The sequence below is a fragment of the Bactrocera neohumeralis genome, chromosome 2 (genome assembly GCF_024586455.1).
Source record: "Bactrocera neohumeralis isolate Rockhampton chromosome 2, APGP_CSIRO_Bneo_wtdbg2-racon-allhic-juicebox.fasta_v2, whole genome shotgun sequence".
Classification (NCBI taxonomy): Eukaryota; Metazoa; Arthropoda; class Insecta; order Diptera; family Tephritidae; genus Bactrocera; species Bactrocera neohumeralis.
This window is the reverse complement of record NC_065919.1, coordinates 73,411,641-73,436,538: the sequence shown is the minus strand read 5'-3', so window position 1 is coordinate 73,436,538 and position 24,898 is coordinate 73,411,641. Positions and strand designations below refer to the sequence as shown.

General features: G+C 34.9%; 2 protein-coding genes and 1 long non-coding RNA gene across 3 annotated transcripts in view; 2 read left to right on the top strand and 1 right to left on the bottom strand.

Annotated features, from left to right (window-relative positions):
- Positions 1 to 24,898, bottom strand: part of LOC126757909 (ETV5-related protein Ets96B) — a 31,612-nt gene that overhangs the window by 4,442 nt on the left and 2,272 nt on the right. The window contains exons 2-5 of the mRNA XM_050471834.1: positions 8,168 to 8,594; positions 7,730 to 8,006; positions 4,016 to 4,096; positions 3,559 to 3,605 (exon numbers count right to left, since the gene is read on the bottom strand). Coding sequence (XP_050327791.1) covers positions 3,559 to 3,605; positions 4,016 to 4,096; positions 7,730 to 8,006; positions 8,168 to 8,594 — 832 coding nt within the window. The remainder of the gene's footprint in view (positions 1 to 3,558; positions 3,606 to 4,015; positions 4,097 to 7,729; positions 8,007 to 8,167; positions 8,595 to 24,898) is intronic.
- On the top strand, positions 15,087 to 15,575 carry LOC126757936 (uncharacterized). The gene is made up of 2 exons (XR_007666805.1): positions 15,087 to 15,301; positions 15,345 to 15,575. It is a non-coding gene; the product is annotated as an uncharacterized LOC126757936 (long non-coding RNA).
- On the top strand, positions 20,054 to 24,376 carry LOC126757915 (uncharacterized). The gene is made up of 2 exons (XM_050471845.1): positions 20,054 to 20,150; positions 23,043 to 24,376. The coding sequence occupies exons 1-2, from the start codon at positions 20,054 to 20,056 to the stop codon at positions 24,374 to 24,376; spliced, it is 1,431 nt and encodes a 476-aa protein (XP_050327802.1).

The following is a 24,898-nucleotide window of genomic DNA, read 5'->3' as shown; positions in this document are numbered from 1 at the left end:
TATGGCCACTGTAGTAAATGTCACAAGGACCTACTCGTCTCTGTCCTTGTCCCGTCCATCGCATTTCTTGGACGGCGGTGATGTCAGCCTTTATTTTCACGAGGACATCAACCAGCTGGGCAGCGGTACCTTCCCATTTAAGGGACCGGATATTCCAGGTGCATGCCCTCAAATTGTAATCCTAACTGCGTTTGCCATGGTCGTCATCAACCCCTGCATAGGGTTGTGCGCTGGGTTTGGGACCCGCCACGTAAAAAGCCTTCCCCAATGAAAAATGACAAACAGCATTTAATTATTCATCAATATTTATTTTGCCGCCTCTTTAAAGTAATCCCCACCAGATGTAATCACTTATGTTAACGATTTTTCCAGTCCACGAAACAGTTTTCATAAGCACTTTTTTGAATGGCCTTCAGCTTCTTCAGCGATTGTTGTTTTATATCTTCGGTCGACTGAATACAGGTTTCACGGAGCGACATTTTCAGATTGGGAAACAAGAAAAAATCACACGGAGCCAATTCTGGTCGATACGGTGGTTGATCGATGGTATTCAATTCCTTTTTGGCTTTAAATTCACGATCGTACTCTTGTTGTTCTTGAAATTCAGCTTTATCGGGACGAGACGAGTAAGAACGCGTTTCATACTCAAAATATCCACCAAAATCATTCGAACTCGCAAGAGATGTCGAGCTCTCTCTCTCTAACATTTGCCGACGATTTTCAAGCACCATATCCTGCACTTTTTTAATATTTTCATCAGTTGAAGAGGTCGAAGGTCGTCCAGAAGGAGGCATGTCTTCAACGATCTCTCGATCGTCTTTGAAGACTTTGTACCACTCGTAGGCTTATATTGTTTATAAAACTAAATCACCGTAAGCCTTTTCCAACATTTGTAACGATTCCGCATTCGAAATTTTGTTATAAATACAAAATTTTAGACAAATTCTTTGTTCGATATTTTTATCCTTGTAAAAATCGCGGCGCACTACTGAGGTGTATCGACCGCTCATATTTGGCATAGTAATTAAGCACAGTCCTTTCAACTTAGCAAAATACATTTTTTTTGAAATATCATTACCCTGGGAGTTTAATTACTATTTCCGGGTGCTTTTTCGTCCCAAAGTATTACCGGCCTGTGGCAAGTTTGAACAATGTTAAACCTCACTTTTAGAATGAAGTATGCCAGAAAAAGATAAAATTTTATTTTTCAGATACTCATTTTGAAATTAACATTCAAGCACTTTGGAAAGAGAAAAATTAAAAAAGAGGTAAAAGTCGCTGTGAGCCAAATGTGAATAATACAGTCCAATATGTCCTATGTACTCATTAGCCAATGGTGTTAACTAACTTACTCAATATCATATCACCCAAAATAATTTCGCCCAATTTGCGCGCCGTTTTCTGGCTTTAATGCCTTATGTGACCATTCCCATGAAAACTAAAAAAGTCCTTGTCTGGAAAACTTTTTGATTTGACAATAAAATATCACTAAACTTTGTATCCAAAGCTATAGTAAAATTTTCGAACAAATTGTACGGAACGGAGTCTGTAAAATATACATATCTGCCGTACAAGTTGATTGATCAAGTTCTTGTATGGAAAACTTTATTATTTGATAATATATCTTTATGAAGTTTGACATAGATTATTGCCCAAGCTTCAGATCGGACCTACAACATATAGCTGCGTTCAAACTGACCGATCAAAATCAAGACAAAGATCTTCATACACGATTTTTCCTTATTAAGTAACCTTATTTCAACCTGAAGGTATTGCATTTCAAACAACTAACAAAATGTTTTCCGTTGAATGCAAACCGAAGTTAACATTTTTTCTTTTGGGTAGCGTAAATTTTTGACCAATATTTTGGGAACAATTGGATGAATTATTTATTTAAGGCTAGTAATCTAATACAAAGATACAAGTCCTTGGCTTGTGGCGCAATCTTTCAGGTCGAAAAGATTTCAGTCAACAAGTCTGAGGAAGCAGATACTATGTATATAAGCTTATCAGCTTGGTACACTACCCTAACTTATCTTAGCCACCACTTATTATGACAATATTGTTTAGATTATCTTAAAGTATGTACCGCAGCAATCATATTTTATTCAAAAAATTATAATCTACTACATACATACATATATATAATTCAACTCCCGTGAAAATACAACAGGTATCTCGAGCAGACTGTAGTAAAACGCCTGTCATCGGTTATTATTCACCTCACTTCACATAAGTTTACAAACTTGTTTTTATTTTTCTTAATTGTTTTCCAACATTTAACCGTTATTAAGAGTATCTCCACTCCGTTCAATTCTCATTTAATGTGCTCTTAAATGTTCAATATGTTATAAATTTTCACCATATATACACACACACATACATATATATATGTACGTATAGCTTGGTCATAATGCAGCAGCTAATCACAGCAGCAATTTACACGTTTGAAATGACGTACAGATGGATGTCTATTAAAAATTCAAAGGATCCTTGGCTCGCCGTGCATAATCCATCAGCTACGTAATTTTGCATGGCAAAACAAAAATCTCTTCCACAAGAACAACAACATTGCATGGATACGAGCCAATATAAAACATTAAAACTGTTGGAATGGAAGAGTAGTATCATGAGTCCCTTGGGGGAGGGAAGCACTCATGTTCGCAGTTCACTATCCCTCTACAGAAAGAGGGTTGACGAAGGCTAGCATTAAAAAAACGAGCGCTTATGTTGATGTTAAAGGTGATGAGCGATTTTAAGGTTTGATGGAATATTGGTGGAAAACAACAATATTCAATTTGATGCGCATTTAATTAGTAAACAATATTTTGAGGTACCATATAGGTTTTAGAAACATATGTATGTACATAGGTAGAGGTTTATTGGTTGGTTGTAGTTTTTGGCAATAACTTAACAAGTATATAGTACATGATGATTCGAGGAAAAAATAAAATTGTACGCCTTCAAAGAAATATTGATATTCCAGCGAGCGTGTTGACATTCCAATACGCCAGGTATATTGCTTATCAATTGGATTAGCGTTTCCGCGGCGGCAGTTGTTGCTCCCTTCATACATAAGTATGTACGTATACGTACATACATACATACTCGCATACAGTCAATTTAAATATTTTCATTTGTGGTTGCACTTGAAAATCGTGCCGCGTATTTTTTATTAGAAACAAATTAAATAAAAACAAATCGAATTATAATCACAAGCGCTGCAACAACAGCAACTGCCGTTAAAGCATAAAGCCACTAGAACAGGTGGCTGAAATGTATGTGTGTCTGTGTTGCGGTGCATGCTGATGCTTGGTGGCTTCACAATATGCACATAATTTAAATAAATGAAACTCTCGGTTATAGTATGCCACCTGCGTAGCTGTCTACTGATTACTTACTTTTGTTACATTTATAAATGTTCTTTCATTCAACTTTATGGTATATATACTTATGTGTATGTGTGTATTCTAGTATTCGCTGTGTTGGTAAGCAATATTTAAGCAGGATGGCTAAGGAGATATTTATGTAAATTCGATTTACTTGCTGGTTTCTTACCTGGGTCGTTCTTTTTAAGAATCGCTGCGGGTGATGATGATGGGAATCTTGAAGGGTGGCAGCATTTTGATGAAAATACGACACAACAACAACAACATGTACAGATTATTAACAAATATTGTGAAAAATTGAACAACAATAAAGCAAGTTGATTGGCGAAAGAAAGTAAAAGAATCAAAAAGTGCGGTTCATCGCGATTTTCCTGCGTTAGCTTTAAATAATGATTAAATAACTTGTTGGTTCCACTACTTGCTGTGCGCAGCCACTTTGATCTTAATCGCTAATGATATCTATGTTGTCATCAGAAAGTGTGGCAAATAACGTAAATAAGTATTAAGACATTTTCGCCAAATTTTAACTTACGAATAATACAGTTTCGCCAAGTATATATACATACATATTATTTCTGGTGATTTTGACTTAACTCCCACTATTGCAGCTGGCTGCCTTTTCTTACCTGTAACAATAAGGATGTGTCACAGCGGGAATATCGAAAAAAGCTGTTGAGGATGTTCTTTCATGACGTGCTCCTTTGGCGCTTGCTGCAATAGACATTAAAGATCAGGAATTAAAAGAAAAAGCATAAATGCTATGATGTATGTGTATTTATGTGTATTTCAATGTGTGTGCATGTATTTTTACGTATAGAATTTTGTTTTGATATTGAAAGTGGTGCGTATGTGCCTTGAGGTTATTATAGTTAGGTAAACATATTTTACTATATGAGTGTTAATGTACATACTTACAAGTACCACAAATAAATAATATGTTTTTTGTAGAGAAATACACATTTAACATAAAAAATGCTTTTGTGCAACAAAATTGGTTAATATTAACACACCACAGGGAATATTGCAATTCATTACCTACAATTGGCGAATGCAAAGAGTGTTTTTTGTTGATGTTTTGTGTCTTAAAGGAACTTGGGCATCACACCGGTCAACGGTTGGCATCGAAAGGAAAACGTTTTGCAAGTTTTTCTAGCCATGTTATTTTGGTATAAACTATTTTTAAATCGAATAAGGGTAAGTAATAAGGAAAAATATATACACCCAACTCCTTTTAACACGGTTTCTTTTTACACGGATTTGAAGTTACACGGTTGAAAAAAAAAATTTTTTTGAAACAATTGTTTAATCTAGTACAGTTTCAAAATCACTGTCTTGTAATTATGTTTGTTTTTACCACACTTAGCACCATTACTGAAATGAACATATGTATGTACATAGTAGTAACTGGGAAATCCCCTTATTCAATAACTCTACCTACACATTTTGTTCGCATGATATTTACATTGCGGAAATGGATATCTCCAGCGATGATACCGACTTTAGTCCAGTTCGTCGCAAACAATCAAGTAGCGACGAGTAATTATGTAGCTGTGTAAATATTTTTTCTTTATTTCTATTCTAATTTTTTTGTTCTTAATTCTGGATTAACAGATTTGTTTTGTTTTTTGCTTAATCTACCAATTTTTCACCTGTATGAATTATGTATTTTAAGTTTTAATGCTCAATAAAATGCCATATGAACATACAATTTGTATGCATATCTGAAAATTTATAATTTTCAACATTTCTTACACGATTTTTCGAAATAAATATAGTTCTTTATTTCATCTTACACGGTTTTCAAATGACATGGAATGTATCCCCCATTTTACTATAGGAAACGCCTCTTTTTTTACACGGATTTCTGAGGAACGTATCTACCGTGTAAAAAAAGAGTTTGGTGTATATATTTTTTTTTAAGAAGATCTTTATCTAGATGTTATCGGTCAATTTGAATTCCAGCTGTATGCTTTAGTGATCTGAACAATCTTCTCGGAATTATGCCTTGATGACTTTTTGATATGCGTGCAAGACAAAATTGAATAAATATTAGGATATCTGATGAAACTAGGTATAAATGTTTCTTGGCAAAAAAGTAAGAAGTAAGGCGGATTTCGTAGAAGGGCGTAATCCACCACTACCACGCCCACAAAGCGCCATTAATTGAAAACGTATAAAAAGCCATACCTGGGGGCTAAGTGGGCGAGGCCCCATCCTCTATTTCGTTTAATGTATATGTACTATATGTATATCCTAACTTTAACTACAATAACCAAATTTGCTTACGACAAACCCCTTTAGCGCCCCTGTCCACACTGTAAAACTGGATGAAATCGGAAGACAACCCTGTTCACATTCCATATAACGATACTGTTAAAAACTACTGAAAATGCGAGACATCAATGACAAAAAAGGCCACAGATAATGAACCAAAAACAATAACTAAATATGCCGCCCAATTTTAGGTGAAATCACAAATTTCGGCCTGCCTGTCCTATTTCGACTAAATTTAGTTCGTGATATTCTTCTCACATTCAATTTTACATTCCATCTGATTCTTTCACTTTCCTGTACACAAATCAAGAAGCAATTAGTATAACGGGTTAAAACGAATAATACCTTTGGCGTATGCCACCTTATGACGAAAAAATTTCCAAATCCAATCAAAACTGTTCAAGCGCCTAGGTATCGAATATGTGGACTCCAGCATCTATAGTTAACTTTTGTACGAAAAAAGTTTATGGGATATACAATTGAAATACATTGAGTATCTTTTTGATGATACTATTTCTGTGTGCCCAAAATGGGTTGAGTTGAGTCAATACTTCCCTAAGCCCCACATACCTAACATAAAGATTTTCGAACTTCCGGGGGACTTTATACCATCACATACATCAGCTACCGTTTGAATTATCTCAATGAAAATGAAGGAGCGTGTTTTACTCATAACAGTGTATCTTTGTGACCCATAAAACTAATATCAAAAATTTCGTACATCCGGCCTCTTTACCTGCAATATTATAATATGTTCTGTTGCACCCGAACTTAGACCTTCCTTACTTGTTTTGAAGCAAATTTTATTATGAAACCCTCATTCTCTCCTCTATTTGCAAAAAAACTGCGTCACAAACTTCTTTTGAGGGGAATTTTTCATCAGCCAAAGAAAGGAATGATCACCATACACACGAACAGGTAGTAATCACTTGGCGCAAGGACCATTCTATAAGCTAGATATATATATGATCTTCCCAAATAAGCCCCCGTAGCTTATCGGAAATCGCTATCGATATCTCTGATATTGAACTGATGGAACATAAGGCCTCTTTTATTGGCTTAAGTTTGTTGCTTTTGTGCAATCGCTTTCTTGATACTTTTGTCACAAGCAATCCTGCGTTGGATTCATCGATTTTGCTGGGAAGTATTCGAACTTCTTTTTCTGTCCGGTTTTATTTAAATGATTCTGAACAGTTTTTTGTGCAATGATTAGCCACTACAATTGACTTTCCAGAGCATAGTGTATCTTTGCCATCAACATTTCCGGAACGGAACCGGCACACTAAAATTTCTTGGCATTTTGGCCTTTGTCGAGAAAAGCCATATAGTGATAGCGTTTATTACAAAACGAGACATAGATTACTAAAGCTATCTATTGGGAAAATGTAAGATTTATTTTAACTAGACTTCGCATTTTATATATGTATGTTGTATGTTATTTTTTTCAATAATACTATACTAATAATATGACTAAGCTTATTATACAATTGTTTGTTGAGTATCTTCTATTGTTTCTAAATATTTAAATAATTCTGCATTATTCCTCCAATTCACTTATATGTATGTATAATGCTTTTATAAGTATGTATACGCTTACCATTATGAACACATAAAATTACATACACCCACACTAAATACTTAGTTTGTTCTTGAATTTATTAAATTTTAAAAGCATCACCATCACGCACCTTCGGGCAACGCAAGCAAAGTGCTAAGACACTTTGAAGGGTGGAAAAATATTTATTTAACAAACAAACCAAAACACGATTATAAAACTTATGCACACAGCAACAACAAACAAATGTAGCAAAAGTTAAATAAAATAAAGATTTGATACATAAACATATTAAAAAATATATTTACCAAAAAAACAACGGGCTACTAATATGATTTTTCAATAAACAAGGACTGCATTTTATGTGTGGAAAAATTTGTTAGCAAATAAGTCAGAGAATATACAATGGTGTATTTTGTTCATCCTCTAGTTCACATTTGATTACATATCCTTCTTTGAAATAATTTATACATATATGTGTTTATGTACATATGTATTTGTGTTGTTGTACTTGCCTGACGGCGATGTTGTTGTTGCGTGTACGCGGGCACTAAGGTATTCTTCGGTGGAGCTATCGAGTCCAAATTTCCCAATCGATGTCGGACTTGCTGACGCTGACGCAGTCGCCGAAACGGATGTGGTGGCCGAGACGACTGGCGGTGTATACATCACCAAATCTTCGCTCATTTGCTGATGGTGATGGTGATGATGATGATGTGGATGCGGATGCGGATGCGAATGGGCGTGCACATGGGCGTGTGCATACCAGTGCTCTCTGCTCAAATCAGCTTCGGTATTCACACAACGAGTATATTTGCAGAATTTTTAGAATTTAAAAGGTATAAAATAATTTATATTTAAATGAGATTTTTTTAGGTTTAGTGGCTAGTTTAATATCTGGCAAATCATCGTTTGATGGAGTCCTAGCGACTTCAGTTATGAAACCTACCATTACTGGCCGCTGCCGCTGCTGCCGAGGGAAGTGGTGTTGTAATAGATAGCGTCGGTGCCAACGACTGCATTTGCACCGGCGGCAAAGGAAACGTTAGGCAGCAGGGTGATTTGTACGTGGTGCTAGGCATCTCGACATTTTGGTCGGCCTCCATTGGTGAGTGTGCCGATTCAGTGCACTCTTCTTGCTCTGCTCTGTTTGCTGTATTTCTGTTATGATTGTTACTGTTTGAGTGCGAGTACGTCGATTTTGTCATACCGTGAATTCTTGTTGTAGTAAGTGGTGCGGGAGTCACAGCCGTCGAAGATATCTCATTGCTGATGCTTGCGACTGCATCGTTATTTGTTCGTGAATATGCTTCGCTATCGACTACATCCTCTAATTGCAAATTCTCGAGCATACCAACGTTCGAAGCATAGTTTGTCTAAAATTTGAAAGGAGCATAAATAAAAATATTTACAGTTATAATTATATATATGTGAATATATGTATGTGGATATGAAAATTCAATATGTCTATCTGTGGCAATCAGGCGCAACAGTGCCATCGAAAGGAAGTTCATAAAATTGCAGGCGAAATGGCTCAGATCAATATTGTGTACAGGAAAATAATTGAGGAAGTTAGGCAATCCGCAGCAGGAAATTGTGCTAACTCACTGAGCGTCATGATGAGGAAGTTATTGCTTATAGTGTCACTAAAATAAAGGTAAATACTTTTATTTTAATGTATACAGAAGTGTATGTGTAGAAGCTTCCCCATTTAAATAAAAATAATAAGGGTATAAAATGTGCATTTGGAATTTGCATGAAAAATTGGAAATTAAAATTGTGTGATGGGTTGAAAAGCTCTTATCGTTTTAAAGAAACCCTCTTTTTCTTTTATATTCTATTTTACTATTTATTAAAGTTTCTATCGAGAGTGGCATACGCGCAGTATTCACTATGGCAGAGCTTCGCATACTTAAATATTCAACTCGTTTGATATATCGATCAACTTCATTTTGCGGTCATCTCTTTGTAGATTTTTTTTTAATTTTCATCCGCAACAAGGTCCTTGAGACGTCTATTACCTCCGAGGCTCATATTGTCTTGAATTTAGTGGAGTATACCTAGATAGCACTCATCAAGTAAATTTTTGTAATGTTTTTTACTAAAAACTTAATGTTAATTAAGAAACTAAATATGTTGTTGTCTATTTTTTTTAAATACGTCAACTTGTCACGAATTTCATAGGAAGAATGCAAATCTTTGATCCTGTAACATAATATAAGGTAATTTTGTTGTTTTTCATAAGACTGGATGGAATTCGAATTATTTATAGGTTTGATTAATATTCTCATGACGCATTCCCCGAAGTGGATTTTTCAGTTTTGAAAACAGCAAAAAGTCACAGGCAGCCAAACCTGGCGAAGTCGATTACAATCATGCTAGAATGTGGAGTCGCATTCATGTCTTTTGGCATGAGTCTAACATTGACACGCTTTATTCCCAAAATATGAACCAAAATGTGTTGAACCAGTCCATAAGATATGTTGAGATCCTCTGCTATTACTCTGAAACCAACATGACGATTTTCAATCACTGTTTCTTAAACTCCTTTATGATGCTATCGTCATTTGCAAAGTTGTCATCCCCCGCTTGCATGAGAATACTTTACGAATGTTTTTCACTGAATGCTTTGTGACACTCCACAATACTACTAACACATTTTCAATTGTTCCGTAAACGTGATTTCAATACATAGAAAAAATTTTGAGGTAAACTCGTTAAATTTTTTTCATTGGTAAAAATTTCCCAACTAACTTTTCGAGGCGTAAACGCTAATTGAGAGGAGATCAAACTTCACAGGAACATACAAAGATTAATATAGGTAAACATTTTTTCGATACGGTTTCCGATCTCAGTAATCCGTGTCAAATTTGACTTTGATTGTAAAGTAATGCTAGAAATGTTAAAATTAGGGTACTAACAAGTAAGGAAGGGCTAAGTTCGGGTGTCACCGAACATCTTATACTCTCGAATGATAAAGTGATAATAATTTACATATTTTTTTATTTTGCTGTAAAATTAATTAGATTAGATCAATTTGTGTACTTTGAGTATTGAATTGTATTTTCATTTCCTAATGTATATATTATACAGAGAAGGCATCAGATGGAATTCAAAATAGCGTTATATTGGAAGAAGGCGTGGTTGTGAACCGATTTCACCCATATTTCGTACATGTCATCAGGGTGTTAAGAAAATATTATATACCGAATTTCATTAAAATCGGTCTAGTAGTTCTTGAGGTATGGTTTTTGGTCCATAAGTGGGCGACGCCACGCCCATTTTCAATTTTTAAAAAAAGTCTGGGTGCAGCTTCCTTCTGCCACTTTTTTCAACATAACCTTTGTATGGGAGGTGGGCGTGGTTATTATCCGATTTCTTCCATTTTTGAACTGTATATGGAAATGCCTGAAGGAAACGACTCTATAGAGTTTGGTTGACATAGCTATAGTAGTTTCCGAGATATGTACAAAAAACATAGTAGGGGGCGGGGCCACGCCCACTTTTCCAAAAAAATTACGTCCAAATATGCCAAATTTCACTTTAATATCTTTATTTATGGCTTAGTTATGACACTTTATAGGTTTTCGGTTTCCGACATTTTTTGTGGGCATCTTTGAACTTAACCTTCTTATGGAGCCGAGAAATACGTGCACCAAGTTTCATCATGATATCTCAATTTTTACTCAATTTACAGCTTGCACGGATGGACGGACGGACGGACAGACAGACACCCGGATTTCAACTCTACTCGTCACTCTGATCACTTTGGTATATACATATAACCCTATATCTGACTAGTTTAGTTTTAGGACTTACAAACAACCGTTATGTGAACAAAACTATAATACTCTCCTTAGCAACTTTGTTGCGAGAGTATAAAAATGGGTAGTAGGTTAATTTATCTGTTGTTCATACAACGAAAGTGAACTTTTGGAAAAACTAAAGTAACGACTATATTATACACTATTTTCTAAAAAAAAATCGACCCAGTAGCTGTGTAAACAAAATTTTATAGTAATTAAGTTAACAGCTACTGAGTTCCACTTATTGTTGGTCAAATGCATTTGTGTAAACATAAGGCATTGATGTATAGTGGAATTGAATTCGCAGTATATCTGCCACAATGGCCAATTAAGTAATGAGATGAGCTGAAACAGTTAGACAATACGTCCGACAGTGCGTCGCAAGTGTAAAACGACAAGTGCAGACAAAGTCAATGTGGCAAAAGTATCACTTCCATGTCTTCGATGTCACACCAGTGGATAAATGCAATTGTGGTAAATGAACAGACCATTTGTGGACTATCCCTGCTGGTAGACGAGCACTACTTGCCACCCGTCGTTAAACAATAGCTAAGGCCACCTGCTCTGCAAGGTGTTTATTGTATACATATGTACATATGTATATGTTTTTAATGATATATTTATCTATATACAAGTATATACATACATAAGTAATTAGGTGTGTTGCCAATTAATATAAAATGGTTTTAATGCCCTTTCAAGTTTATAAAGTTGTAGTTTATCAACTGAAAGATGTAGAAGTATCAAATTGTATATAAGTACATATATATAAATCATAATAAGTAAGGAAGAGCTAAGTTCGGGTATAACCGAATTTATCATATGTGCTCTTGAAACTTGCAAAGATTAAAGCCAGGGGAGTACCTTCATGTACATACGGCTTGTTAGTTATATTAGGTCTAGGGCAGTGCCTAGTTGCTTGAGCAGTTTAGGTTCGATTCAGACAATTCTCAGTCACAAGGTGGCACTCCTCAAATGCACAATTCGTGCAAAGTTTTATTCTGATATAGTCAAATGGAATTTAAAATTGTGTTATATGAAAAGCCACGCCTGTAGCCCGATTTCGCCCACTGTAGCATAGAAGATCAGAGAAATGTCACATACAGATTGTTGAAACAGGTCGGGCGGATCTCGAGATATGTATTTTCAACTAAATGACCACCCGTCTTCATTAAAGGCCTGTCATACTTATCATCGGATTTCATCCATTTTCACACCGTCGGTAGAATTTTTTATAATACTTGCGCTAAGTGAATTTGGTTCTCGTAGCTTAGGCGATATATACATTAAACTTATTAGAGGTCGGAGCCACGCACACTTTTTCAGAATTGAAAAGATTGAAATTTCAACAGTAAAAAGTTCGCGGTGAAATACTTATTGGAGTGAAGGTAACTTAGTTAAACTCCTCACTTACGACTAGTGTATTAGAGCGATACAATGACAATAGCTAATAATAATGATGGCTGGTTTTTTTCTACAAGATTTCTGTTATATGATTCGATATGACGAAGAGTCTACTCTTAAATCTTATCACCTAGTATATAAAATTTATGAAGAATAGCAAACCTGTCGAGAGCATATTATATATATCGTTTTGGAATATATATTTTTATTGTTGGAAGTCAGTCTATTTTCACTGCAGGGCGTGCCCATGCCTAACAACTTTTGGTTATTGGCACATTTTTTATAACTTACATTAAGTTGTGATTGTTGGGCGCTCATATAAGCAACGAAAATTGTGCAGCCGTAAAACTGTAAAAACAAAATTTCTTTTATGGGGCAACGAACGAAAGTTGCTTTAGCTAGTATATAACTGTTGTGCACATGCGTGACACTACACCAAACACATAATGCCCTTAATTAAAGTTTCTTGCGATTAAACGAAAACCCTTTTAACAAATTAATAATTAAACCAATTACAATTATAAAACCAAAGCCACCACTCTAGAAATCAAAAAATATGTCTAAGTATACAAAATTTCGAATGCTTAATTACATGAAGTAATATTTCATAATTATTTTCATAGCAAAATATATTTTATAAACATTCTTTGTGATTAGACAAATCAAGAAAAACGTTAACTTCGGTTACACTGAAGCTATAATACACTTCACAGGTACATTACTTATTGTAACTAACTGCATAACTAAATCTGAAAATCTTAATAAGGAAAAATTATATTTTATGACTATCTTTATCTTGATCGGTCTGTCTGAATGGCAGTTACCATATACATATGCTGGTGTGTTTCGATCCGAACAATATGTTCGGAAATTCTATTGTTGCATTGGGCAATAATCTATGTCAAGTTTCATGAAGATATTTTGTCAAATAAAAAAGTTTTTCCTACGACAACTTGATTTTGATCTATCACTTTGTATGACATCCATATTCTACAGATTTTTGATATCAGCCGTTTCGACAAATGGGCAGCTGCTTGGGGAGAAAAGGAGGAGTGTAAAATTTTAAGATTGATAGCTTAAAACTGTTGCGCATATACAGACAGATGGAAATGGCTATCGACGCAGCTCGCCACGCTGATTACACTACTCAACAAGTTTGAAATAAAAATTTGCGGGGTCCTGATTACGAAATTGAGTTAAAAAATTTTCCTCAACGTACAGCTGCCTGAACGACAACACATAAAATCCTATGTATTATGAAATTTTCAGTATCGTTTTCCTTCTGGGCGTTACAAACTCCGTGACAAATTTAATACGAGTATACCCTTTTCATGTTGTAAAAATAATAATTGCTGCTTCAAGAGACACTGAACTGAATTGATAACCTCTCTTTAGTTAGTTTGGCATTGGAAAAAATACATGCACGCACATAGCCATACATATGTATGTGTATGAAGATTTATATGTTTTAACAACATACATACGAACATATGCATTTATTTTTCGAACTTTAACTCTTGAGTCAATTCTAGAGAAATTGTTGTTGAGCGAAATTTCGCAAATAATTATTTTAGTAAAAGTGGAAAAGTAATAATAATACACGTTTTCAAGTACATACGGTATGGTAAGGTAATTATAAACTAGTTTTTTGATGGAACTAATTCAAGGTTGAAATAATTTCGAAGACACGTAAAAACTAGTAAAACACTTCAATTAAAATGTAAACAAAAATTGCAATTGTGTTTAGAGTTAGTAGCAAATGTTAAATGCAATAGTAAAAGTTTTAAATAAGAAAGTCATTGAGAATGTGTATAACATTGGAACTTTTACACACTTAACATTGCCAAAAATCAACATACGTTAACATTTAGGCACTGAATATTTGGATTTTTAACAGTAACATCCGGCGAGAAGAAATATCATTATGGTAATTCGTTTTTTGGTAAGAACCACAAAAGTGTGCAAATGCTTAGGTATTATATTTTTCAGGTATTGCAATAATGTGTCAAGGAATTATCAACCGATTTTGCACAAAAAGAAGGAGTTAAGTGCTTTAAAAGTTGGAGTGTACTCGAATTAAATAAAAAAAACTGTTTATACGTTGAATAAGCGCATCCAAGAAGGTCGAGAAGATGCCAATCTGAACGCCCACACACGTCAAGAATTTTCAGAAGCTTAAAAGAATAAATAAAGTGACTGATGAAGTAGACATTTTTGTTGGTTATGTTGAACTCCTGAGGGATTGAAATTCCTTTGAAGAATATAGGAACTACAATATTTTGTTTGATATAAAAGTTGATTTAATATATATAATATTTATATACATACATTTTTTATGCCTATATATGTATATACAGGCATCCATTATTATTTTTTATGTGAGTATTGTTACCGATTTGTTGCGAAACTATACAAATTGCTGATCATTTAGTGCCGCTATATGGTTTTATAGAATTTACAAAGCACACATGAACTGAATCAAAAACGCACTAATCACAAACTTGTTCACGAGTTTAATCATCTCAAAGTCAACCAGGTGCGAAGCGATGGCACGCGCTTTTTTATCACAAACGTGAAAGCAAAAGCCTTTAACAAAAAATATATAATAGTATATGTAGACACATAATATATATTTAGAAAAGTTTTTACAGCTTTCGAAGTTGTCTGATTTTAAGCCCAATGCAGCAAAATTATTTTTCAATACGGATTTCTAAAAACAAAATAAATTAACATTTTAATGAAGGCATTATGGAGAAGTTAACTGTTACCTAATATTGAAAAAAAAATCGAAATCACTTGTTTCCTTTACTGGCATACCGTTTCGAAACCAGTTCAATTTAATTTAATTTTATAAAGTGTACATTGCTGTAGTGGTACGCCAATTTGAACATGTGTATAAGTGACATGTCATTACAGGTGACGAGTCATGGATCTTTGAGTATGATCTCGAGACAAAGAGGTATATTGAGACGACAGAGGGAGTCCAAGCAGCATGCACCTCGGCTCTCAAGGCTATTCCGGAGAATGCCTTCCGTGACGCCTTGAATGATTGGAAATCGTGCTGGCAGCGTTGCATCAACGCAGAAGGAGGCTATTTTGAAAGTTTTTAAAGAATTGTAATTATTGGTTCAATAAATTTTTTTTAAATCGACTCAGTCCTATTACTTTCCGGACAAACTCTGTATATAGTTGAGTTTGCTGTTTGTTTTTGTTTGACAATTATCTATTTTTCGCACACTTTTGTCAATATTTTGTGTTTTCGCAACCCACATACACGCATATTTGTAAAATTTTGGTACCAAATTTAATTAACAAAGTTGCTACACTTGTCGAGATGTCGTTCATTAGACCATGACATAAATATCGGAACTTTCGCTTAAAACATATACATATATCATTATGTAAATATACATATTTATGTATACGTGGGTTGCCTTTAATATTTTGGGATTCGAGAACAAAAACAAATTTTAATCATCGAAAATTGCTTTATTGTTTTCCACAATATTCTTCATTAAGATCTACATACATATATACGTCTGCATGAGTTTGAACTAATTGTTGTGGCACTTTTGTCACTTTGATTGAGGTTTCTCAAAACACATGCGTTCTGAACGTATCAACCACCTCTTCAGGTGTCGAAAAACCTTGAACTCATAGTTTATTTTTTTCGTAATGGAAATGAAAGAAGTCATTCGGTCCTAAGTAAGGACTATACTGTAGATGGCTCATCAAAGTGATGGTTTGAGTGCTCATAAATGCAATTGTTTCAGTCGCTGTGTGAAAGTTTTCGTTGTCGTGATGAAGAGTGATCCGTCTTGAAGAGTGATTTCTTGAAACACAACTGGCTAAAAGATAGTTGTGTATTACTTACAATTTATTGTTCTGCGTTGTTCTAGTTGCATGGTTGCGATATGTCCAAAAAACAGGCAACCATTTGCCTGAAGCGCTTAATTTTGATGGATTCGGCTCATTTTGAAACATATATCAATCATCAGTCGATTGCTCTTTACTTTCGGGCGCATACGCGTAAATACAAGATTGTCTTAACTCCAACGTGAACAAATATTTTTTACCGTCAAAAGTTCATGCAATATTGAATATACCTGTATGCTAGTTTCACTAATGTCTATAGTTTTCCTCTATCTCACGATAGGTTACATAACGATCTGGCAATATTAGTTTGCGTACAACATCAATAGTTTCCGGAACAATAACTGAAAATGGTTCTGGAGTGATCTACGATCTCGATTGAATTCACCATACCATCGATGAACACTGATCCTAGATGGAGTTCGATCGAATAAAATTGAATTAAGTTCATCGATGCATTATTGCTGAGATAATCCACGTCGAAAGTTGTAAAAAATAATCGCTTGAAAATTATCTAATTTCATTTTTTAATGGTTAAGAATATTTTAAGTTACTATAAATAACACAAATAGCGGTCGTATGTGAAAACGGTCACATATGTATATATATGTAGTAATATCAAAAATGTCAGTTGCCAGATTGTAACACCAGGTTTGCCAAATACCGAAAAATAAAAGCCAACCTACGTAGTAATAAGTTTGAATAGTTGCAAATTACATAATTTAAAAAACTCCCACGAAATATTTGCAACTCAGATTGTATATTCAGTCATATACTTATATAAAATTATGCCTACTCATGTGTTTTTAATAAATAATAGTTAGCAACAAGAAGGAAATGTAAATAAAGCGCGTAAGGTAGGGTGAGGAACAGGCCGTATTTAAACCTTTCATTTTTGATACAATGTCAAATATTTTAACATACCTACTCATACTCATGTCATAAGAACTCAGCCGCTCACTCTACAAATGTGTTCTCGTTCTCAAACTTCATATCTTTATCAAAATATATAGGTATATATAATTTTTTATTTAACATATCCGTTTTAAAAATATATATATCACCAAGACTCTTTAAACGTTTCTTGAGTTTGATAAACTTTCCTTGAAGCATTAGACGAATTGTTAAATATATCATATGATTATGCCATAGAGTCGTAGTTTTCCCATTTTTCTTATCTCGAGTATGTATTATTATTGAAAATACTTATCAGCAAATTATAAGTCCTCATGTTCATATTTATAAATAATAATAATTAGCGACTATTAATTTTACGGCATATTTTGAGCATCCTATAAATTCTATTCACAAATAATATCTTATGTTCGATGTCTAACATGGGTATAAAGGCTTAATTCCAAAAATTTTTCTTATTAATTTTTTGCAACACCAACATTTTCATACATAAATTATGAACTTTCGTGAATATAATTGTTTAAGTATGCAGACTCGAAAACCTTCCATTATATACATACATAGTTACATTGGTAAGCATCTTCCGTACGTCAACATAAAATTTAGTTAGTGAGACCATTCAACGAACTATACTGTGCAAGTTTTATGAAAATACATAAAATTATGTACAGATATGTACATATGTGTACGTATGTATGTATACCTAAGCCTTTAGTCACACGATCGTTTGTTGTGGGTGTTGGTAGCGTGGAGTGTGAGGCAGTATGGAAGTTGTGTGTGAAAACTAAAATAAATACATATATAGTTAAAAACAAACATTCGTACAATCACCGATTCACTAACGGTTTCGTTGGATTCACCAGTTTTTCTTTCCATTGAATATTTGTATGTAATTCATATGAAGGTAAGTGTAACAGTTGTAGCTCTAAATAATGTCAGAGGGGTACGCAAGGGTTACATGCCTCTATTTTTATATGCTAAACTAATATTCTCGGTTGCCATGAAGTATGTAAACGTGGCGACGCTATATGAATATATATAGAGTAAATGATCAGCGCAGTACCCGCCGGGGGAAGCAGAGGAAGAGGAAGACGTCCACTCCATTGGAAGGACCAAGTGGAGAAGGACCTGGCTTCGCTTGGAATAGCGAAAAAAAGAAACGACTGGCGCGCTGTTGTTAACTCGGCTATAATCGCGTAAGCGGTGTCTACGCCAATTAAGAAGAAGAAGAGAAATGATCAGCGAATGGAGTCGATTTAGCCATGTCCGTTTGTCTGCATATACTTATGTTTTTGAGATACCAATCTGAAATTTTTCCGACATCCTTTTATTGTCAAGAAAATGCTCTTTTGTCGGTACCTCCGATATCGGATAACTATAAGATGTAACTGCCTTACAAACTGAATGGTCAAAACCAAGTCCTTGTATGAAAACTTTTTTATTTAATAAGATTCTTTCATAAAATTTGATTTGCATTATTATTTAAGACGACGAAGTCAACGCTTTTTCTAATATCCCATAAAATGTTTTATTTAATAAAACAATAAATGTACTTGCTTTATTTAATATTATATACTTTTACGGTTCTGAAGAATTAATAACATAAAATAGTGATTTCGTTTAGAACGCAGTAATTTTAAATTTATATTCTGAAACCTAGCACGGTAAAGAAGAATAGGTTCAGAATTGATGGATTTTTCAAAACGTTTGGTCGTGCCCTTTTTAATTTCTTTTGTACTGTAATAGATTGGCGATCTTTAGCTTATTTGTGAAGAAAATTATTAGGGGTATTCTCTTGCTCTTGCAAAACCCTAGCACGGTGCAAGAATTGCATATATTTCCTCTTGGTGCACCGGCACAACAACAAACACACGCAGAAAATTATTTGCAATGGCTGTAAAATATGTCAGACCAAAACCCATGGATATTTGCGAGCAATGTCTCGCAAAAATATAATTGCAACCCTGTTTTAGCAGTCATTTTACATAAAGACATATTACGTCGTTAAATTTGAGGAAGATAAGTTTTAAATAGATTTTATAATTTCTATTTAAATTATAAAGATTTGTTAAAGTTTTTTTTGTATTAAATGTATGCAAAAGGTGCGTCAATTCACAATAGCCATGCATAATAGTCATTAACAATAAATTGACGGACTCAACCGTTCATATATCACTAGATTCTGCAATGGGTGCTCTCATGCTCTTGTATATTTCGGTATAGTATTTTTGCAATCTGCAATCTTGCAAGAGCAAGAGAATACCCCTATTGTTTTCAAGTACTTATATGTAATTACCCCTCTTTTGTGGAGTTTCATGAAACGGCGCTGAACTTGAATACAACTACATCTGTGTGTTTATTCATGTACATATTAAGTAAACTTGCATTGGCTATTTGTTGTGGAAAACACTTTCACTGAAGACGAAGGTGCTGGAAGTGTCGACAATGAGGCAGTGACATGAGTTTAAGTTATAGAAATCTTCATTTGGGCATGCGCACATACATCCATACAATGTGTATATGTATGTATGGTACTTACTACATGTAATAGATAGTTTTCGGTTCCAGTTGCGCTTGCGTTCACGCTATAATACAAGAAGCACAAAGTCTTTAAACTTCTTCGGTACTCAGTGGTGGAGGCTTCACAATTCAACGTGCCACTTTTAATACCATTTTCGACAGTGCAACAGAGGAGAACGGAACGGTCTTGCTTAAATTTATGGTTTATTTCGCGGGTTCGGGAAAGTCACGAAATCTACGACTTTTTATTATAATCAATAATAAAATAACAATAATTTCACAAACCCAAAAGTCCGGGTGTGCATAACGAAATGCTTATGCCTTCTAAAATGAAAACCAGAAAGAAGTATCCTGTGCCATTTTTAAAAGCAGGATTGTTATTCCTGTATGTGATCCTACTAAGCAAATGCGAAGGTATTTAGTAAAAACAAAATTGTGCTGAAATTGTATGCTAACTTATAAGTGCTATATTTTCGACATTTAAGCCAAGTGATTAAGTGAATAATGAAATTGAATTCTATTCCGACAGTGCGAAACACAATTAAGGATATACTCGATAATTTAATGTTTAAAGTATATAACTTTTGAAACGAAATTAATATATAAAAGTTCTTGGGAAGTCTTTTGAAATTTAGAGCTGATACTTAAAAATGTTTTACAAAAGAAGTAATTCAGTGAACAATGTGAACTTGCTAAGCAACTGCAGATTCAATATATTCCAGTTTTTGACGTTTAACTTAAACTTACTTGCACAAAAGTATCGGTATTAAAATAAGATCTAATTAAATGTAAAAAAATTTCCTCGATATAAACCATTTTACATAAATGGTTGATTTATTTGTGAGAATAACTACATACATATATGTAAAACGTTTATACACATACAGTTATAATAATTTCAATAGGGACGCTACAAAAGTAGACCGATAGGGACAGGACACGACGTCATATTTTTTCCTGCACTCTTGACATTTCTCTTCAATAAGGTTTGCCATTTCATCATGAAAACATATACCATCCAACAACGAGTCGAAATTATTAAAATTTACTACCGAAATTCGGAGTCAGTTACCTCAAATTAGAGAGCGCTATCTCCAATTTATGGTCGTCATAATTGTCCTGTAAGATCAACAATTGAGCGTTTAGTGGAAAAATTTGAATCCACAGACACAGTGCAAAATGTTCCCGTGTCAAAGAAGTGCCCATAGTGTCGTAGTGTCGACCCAAATAAGTCTCTCACACGTCTTTGGGCGTCTCTGTGACGTCGATGTGGCGAATTTTACGTAAAATTCTTGGCCTACATCCTTACGAGATTAAATTGACGCAAGAACTGAAGCCGCTTCACCACCAGAATCGTCGTATGTTAGTGAATTGGGCTGAGCAACAACTTGAAAATGAACCGGATTTTCATCGAAAAATCACCTTCAGCGAAGAGGATAATTTGTGGCTTCGTCAATAAGAAAAATATGCGTTATGGGTCAGGCAACAATCCACACGTACCCCATGAGTCACCATTGCATCCCGAAAAAATTACGGTGTGCTGCGGTTTATGAGCCGGCGGCGTAATTGGACCGTACTTCTTTCATGATGATCAAGACCTGCACGTTACTGTGATTGGATGATATGGACTTGGAAGATATGTGATTCCAACGGGACGGCGCCACAAGACACACAGCGAATGTCACAATCGATTTATTGAAAACCGAGTTTGGTGAACGTGTTCTTTCACGAAAAGGTCCAGTCAATTGACCGCCTCGTTCGTGCGATTTGACGCCGTTAGACTATTTCTTGTGGGGCTACGTCAAGTCTATGGTCCAAGCCCAATAGCCACCGACGATTGATGAACTTCGTACGAATATCAAACGTGAAATTGCAGCAGTATCAGTCGATTTATGCTTGAAAACCATCGAAAATTGGGTTCAGCATCTGGACTTCTGCAAGCGAGCCAGTGGTGGCCATGCACAATAAATCGAGTTCCATACATAATAGCATCGAATGTAATTTCACAGGAATAAAGAATTTCATTGATATCCCAAACCTTTTTTGTTTTATTAATAGAAAAAAACTTTTGTAGCGCTCTTATTAAACACTGTTATTATAATGTATAAAATCGGTAATAATATTTTTCTTTGTGATTTTTTCCTAATTTAAATGGCTTATATACTGAAGGGTTGTGTAATGAAAAAAAATCGGCTGTCCAAGTAGTCTGTAAAACTTATACGACTACAATATAAAAAAAATCGTTAGAAAATAAAGAACAGTTTACATGTCTGCCATTATGCGCAAAAATGTCGGTAAACTACATAAAGGAGCACAACAGCATAAAATGGTGTAAAAAATCTTTATCTTCGTTTTGAACGATCAGTTTGTATTCGATGTCTCAATAACTGAGGGACTATAGATCGAGTATATAAAGACAGACAGACAGACGGACGGATCGATTTTGCTTTCCTTACACCCAGAATAAATTGTAAACTTCTTCTTTGAGGGCAGTGTCGTAGCTACAACTTCGGGCGCCCGGGGCTAAGGATGTCCTGCCGCCCCCCTTCATGAGGTGGTTCGAACAAAAGTGAATTTTTACAAAATATCTTCGATATTAAGTATATAAAATTTAGGAACTAGAAGTCACGCAAATTCTGAAGTTCCAAAATTCTCACAATACGGTTTTTGAGGGAATTGATAGTAAATTTACAAGATATCTTATTAAAAGCCATAGGAAAAACCCATTCTCGCCCTTTATCTTGTACACTTTTGACACAATTTGTAGGCATTTTTGCCAGAATTGGAGTTTTTAAATTCCATTTTTGATAATTTGCAGAAATAAAAGTATTTGTTACATTCAAAGCATAGGGTAACTGTGAGAGTGACACGTCGCGACGACAGGGTAAAAATAAAGATACTGTTTTTTTTTGTCACTCCTACGTCGCAATGTGTCGCTCTCACAGTTTGCCCTATGCTTCAACTGAAGTATTTTTCTGAATATTAAAAAACAGCGAAGATCGTTTTGCCGCCCTCAAGACGTTGCGCCCGGGGCGACGGCCCCCTTCAACAACATTTTAATTTCATGGGTTGGTTATTATTGAAAATGCCCTTCGGATTTATTAATCAATTTATATACTTTCTGATTTAAGGTTTTAATTTTTTTTTGGAGAGCTTGAAAGGTGTTGATATTATTATAAGTAGAATGTTAAATTTCGTGAAACGTAGTGAGATCATTTACCATAATTAGAATGCAATTACTAAAATACTAAAAACATATGGAAATATTGTATTTACCTTACATTCGCAAACCTTCATCTCTTCCAGATGTTATTGCACAACCCTACAAACAACAACGCTGTTCGAGTCGCTTAGAAAATGCCTTAGAGCACATGCGTCGCCGTAGCATACCAGCGAAAAGTTCAAGATCATTCTCTGGTGAAACTCCATACACACTCTATCAAACATTCTACGGTCAAAATAGTGAACCAGAAGATGACTTTTACTCTGGTGGCGATCGCGGTTATTATGCAAAAAATATTCAGCGCCAACCTCAAAGCGAGTCGCCGGCATACATGGGAAGATTCAATAATTTGTTCTCCTCAGACTACTCGTATAATAGAAGGCAACCACATAAATTAGCTGCCGTCTCCAGCGTAGACGTTGAGGATTTGAGAGTGCGTCTGCCGTCGAAATCGACTAGTGCGCGTTGGGTTGAAGTCGATAAATGCAGATTCAGTACACAAAACTCAACGCTAGACACGCGTCTCATATTCCCCGATTTGACAATTAGTGGCAAAGTAGTACTACAACCAACTGGTGGTAAATGTCACATGATTTTACGCTTACGTCGAGCCGGTATTGAATTTCGTACCATTCCAATTGGTTTTGAAAATGTCGCAAATGAGGAATCGCGCCGAATTGGTGCCGCTTCGGTGCGCACGGATTCTCATTTCGCTGAGCCTGGTTTTATATCAGTTTTTGCTCACGGATGTCAGGGTCCCTCAGGTGTGAGATTGCGGCAAAATTCAAAGCGTCGATTTGGTTTTGAAAGTGAAACAGCCACTCAGGGAACAGTAAAACCACCAGCTGTAGAACTTTCCGAGCCTCATGTGGTTTTGGGTACGGCCGCTACGCAAACACAAGTATCTGGAAATCGTTGGCGTAAATATTACAATCCCTATGCGTATGATATACGAAGTGAGAAGTACCAAAAAACAAATCGCCGGAGTCACGACCGTCACTGGCGCGAAAATGGACAGTCTAATGAAAATGTATTTTATGATACTCGTGATAATGAGAATTTGGATCATGCGCAGTTCCGCGAAAAACGCGAGAGTAATCAATTTCGGCCAGAAATGAGTAAAACGGATTGGAAGGATGAGTTCAGTTTCGATGACGACATACTCAGCATATCCGATGACCTGCAAGACCTAATAGCTCCAGATGCTAGAGCTTTTGCAGATCTTTTCAGTGATGACTTCGAGCGGGAAAACGTGCGCGATCGAGATGAGGCGGGAGACGCTTTCTCCAGTGAATTAGAGAAGATTTTTTCAATGGGTGTACGGGGCTTACTAACTACATATATGCAACGGGCACTTCAACCTGCTATTAAGGAAACCTTAATGGAAAATATGGGTTACACCTTGAGTTATGGCTGAGTGGAGAGAGTGAGAAGTAGAAATGTACATTATTTTAACATTACTATAGTTCTTAGTTTGTACTTAATTGATATTGCTTTAGAAAAAAATTATTTATACAAATTTTGACATCGTTATAAATGTTCTCATAGTTTGTAATATTATCTAACAATAATAAATTCTTCCCGTTCTCTTTATTTTGAACAATTAATTTATTCTTTTATAAATGTCTGTTTATGAGTTAAAGCTAAGTCTATTTTTTACGAAATTTGAAATTTTTTAATAAGAATAAACAAAATATAAGTAAATACTACTTTTAATAAAAAAATTGACAATCTTTTATAGGTTTTATTCTATTAACTTATTATAATGCACAAAAGTATCAAGTCCGAATTCTGATTTCTTAGATAAATTATAGAAACGTTGTTTCCATTTTTTCCCGCGCTAAGTATTTGAAAATCTTGACTTGCTATCTTTGCACTCTCAGCCTTTTACCTAATTTTATGTACGCAGATCAGGTTTAAATATAATAAGAATTTTTCG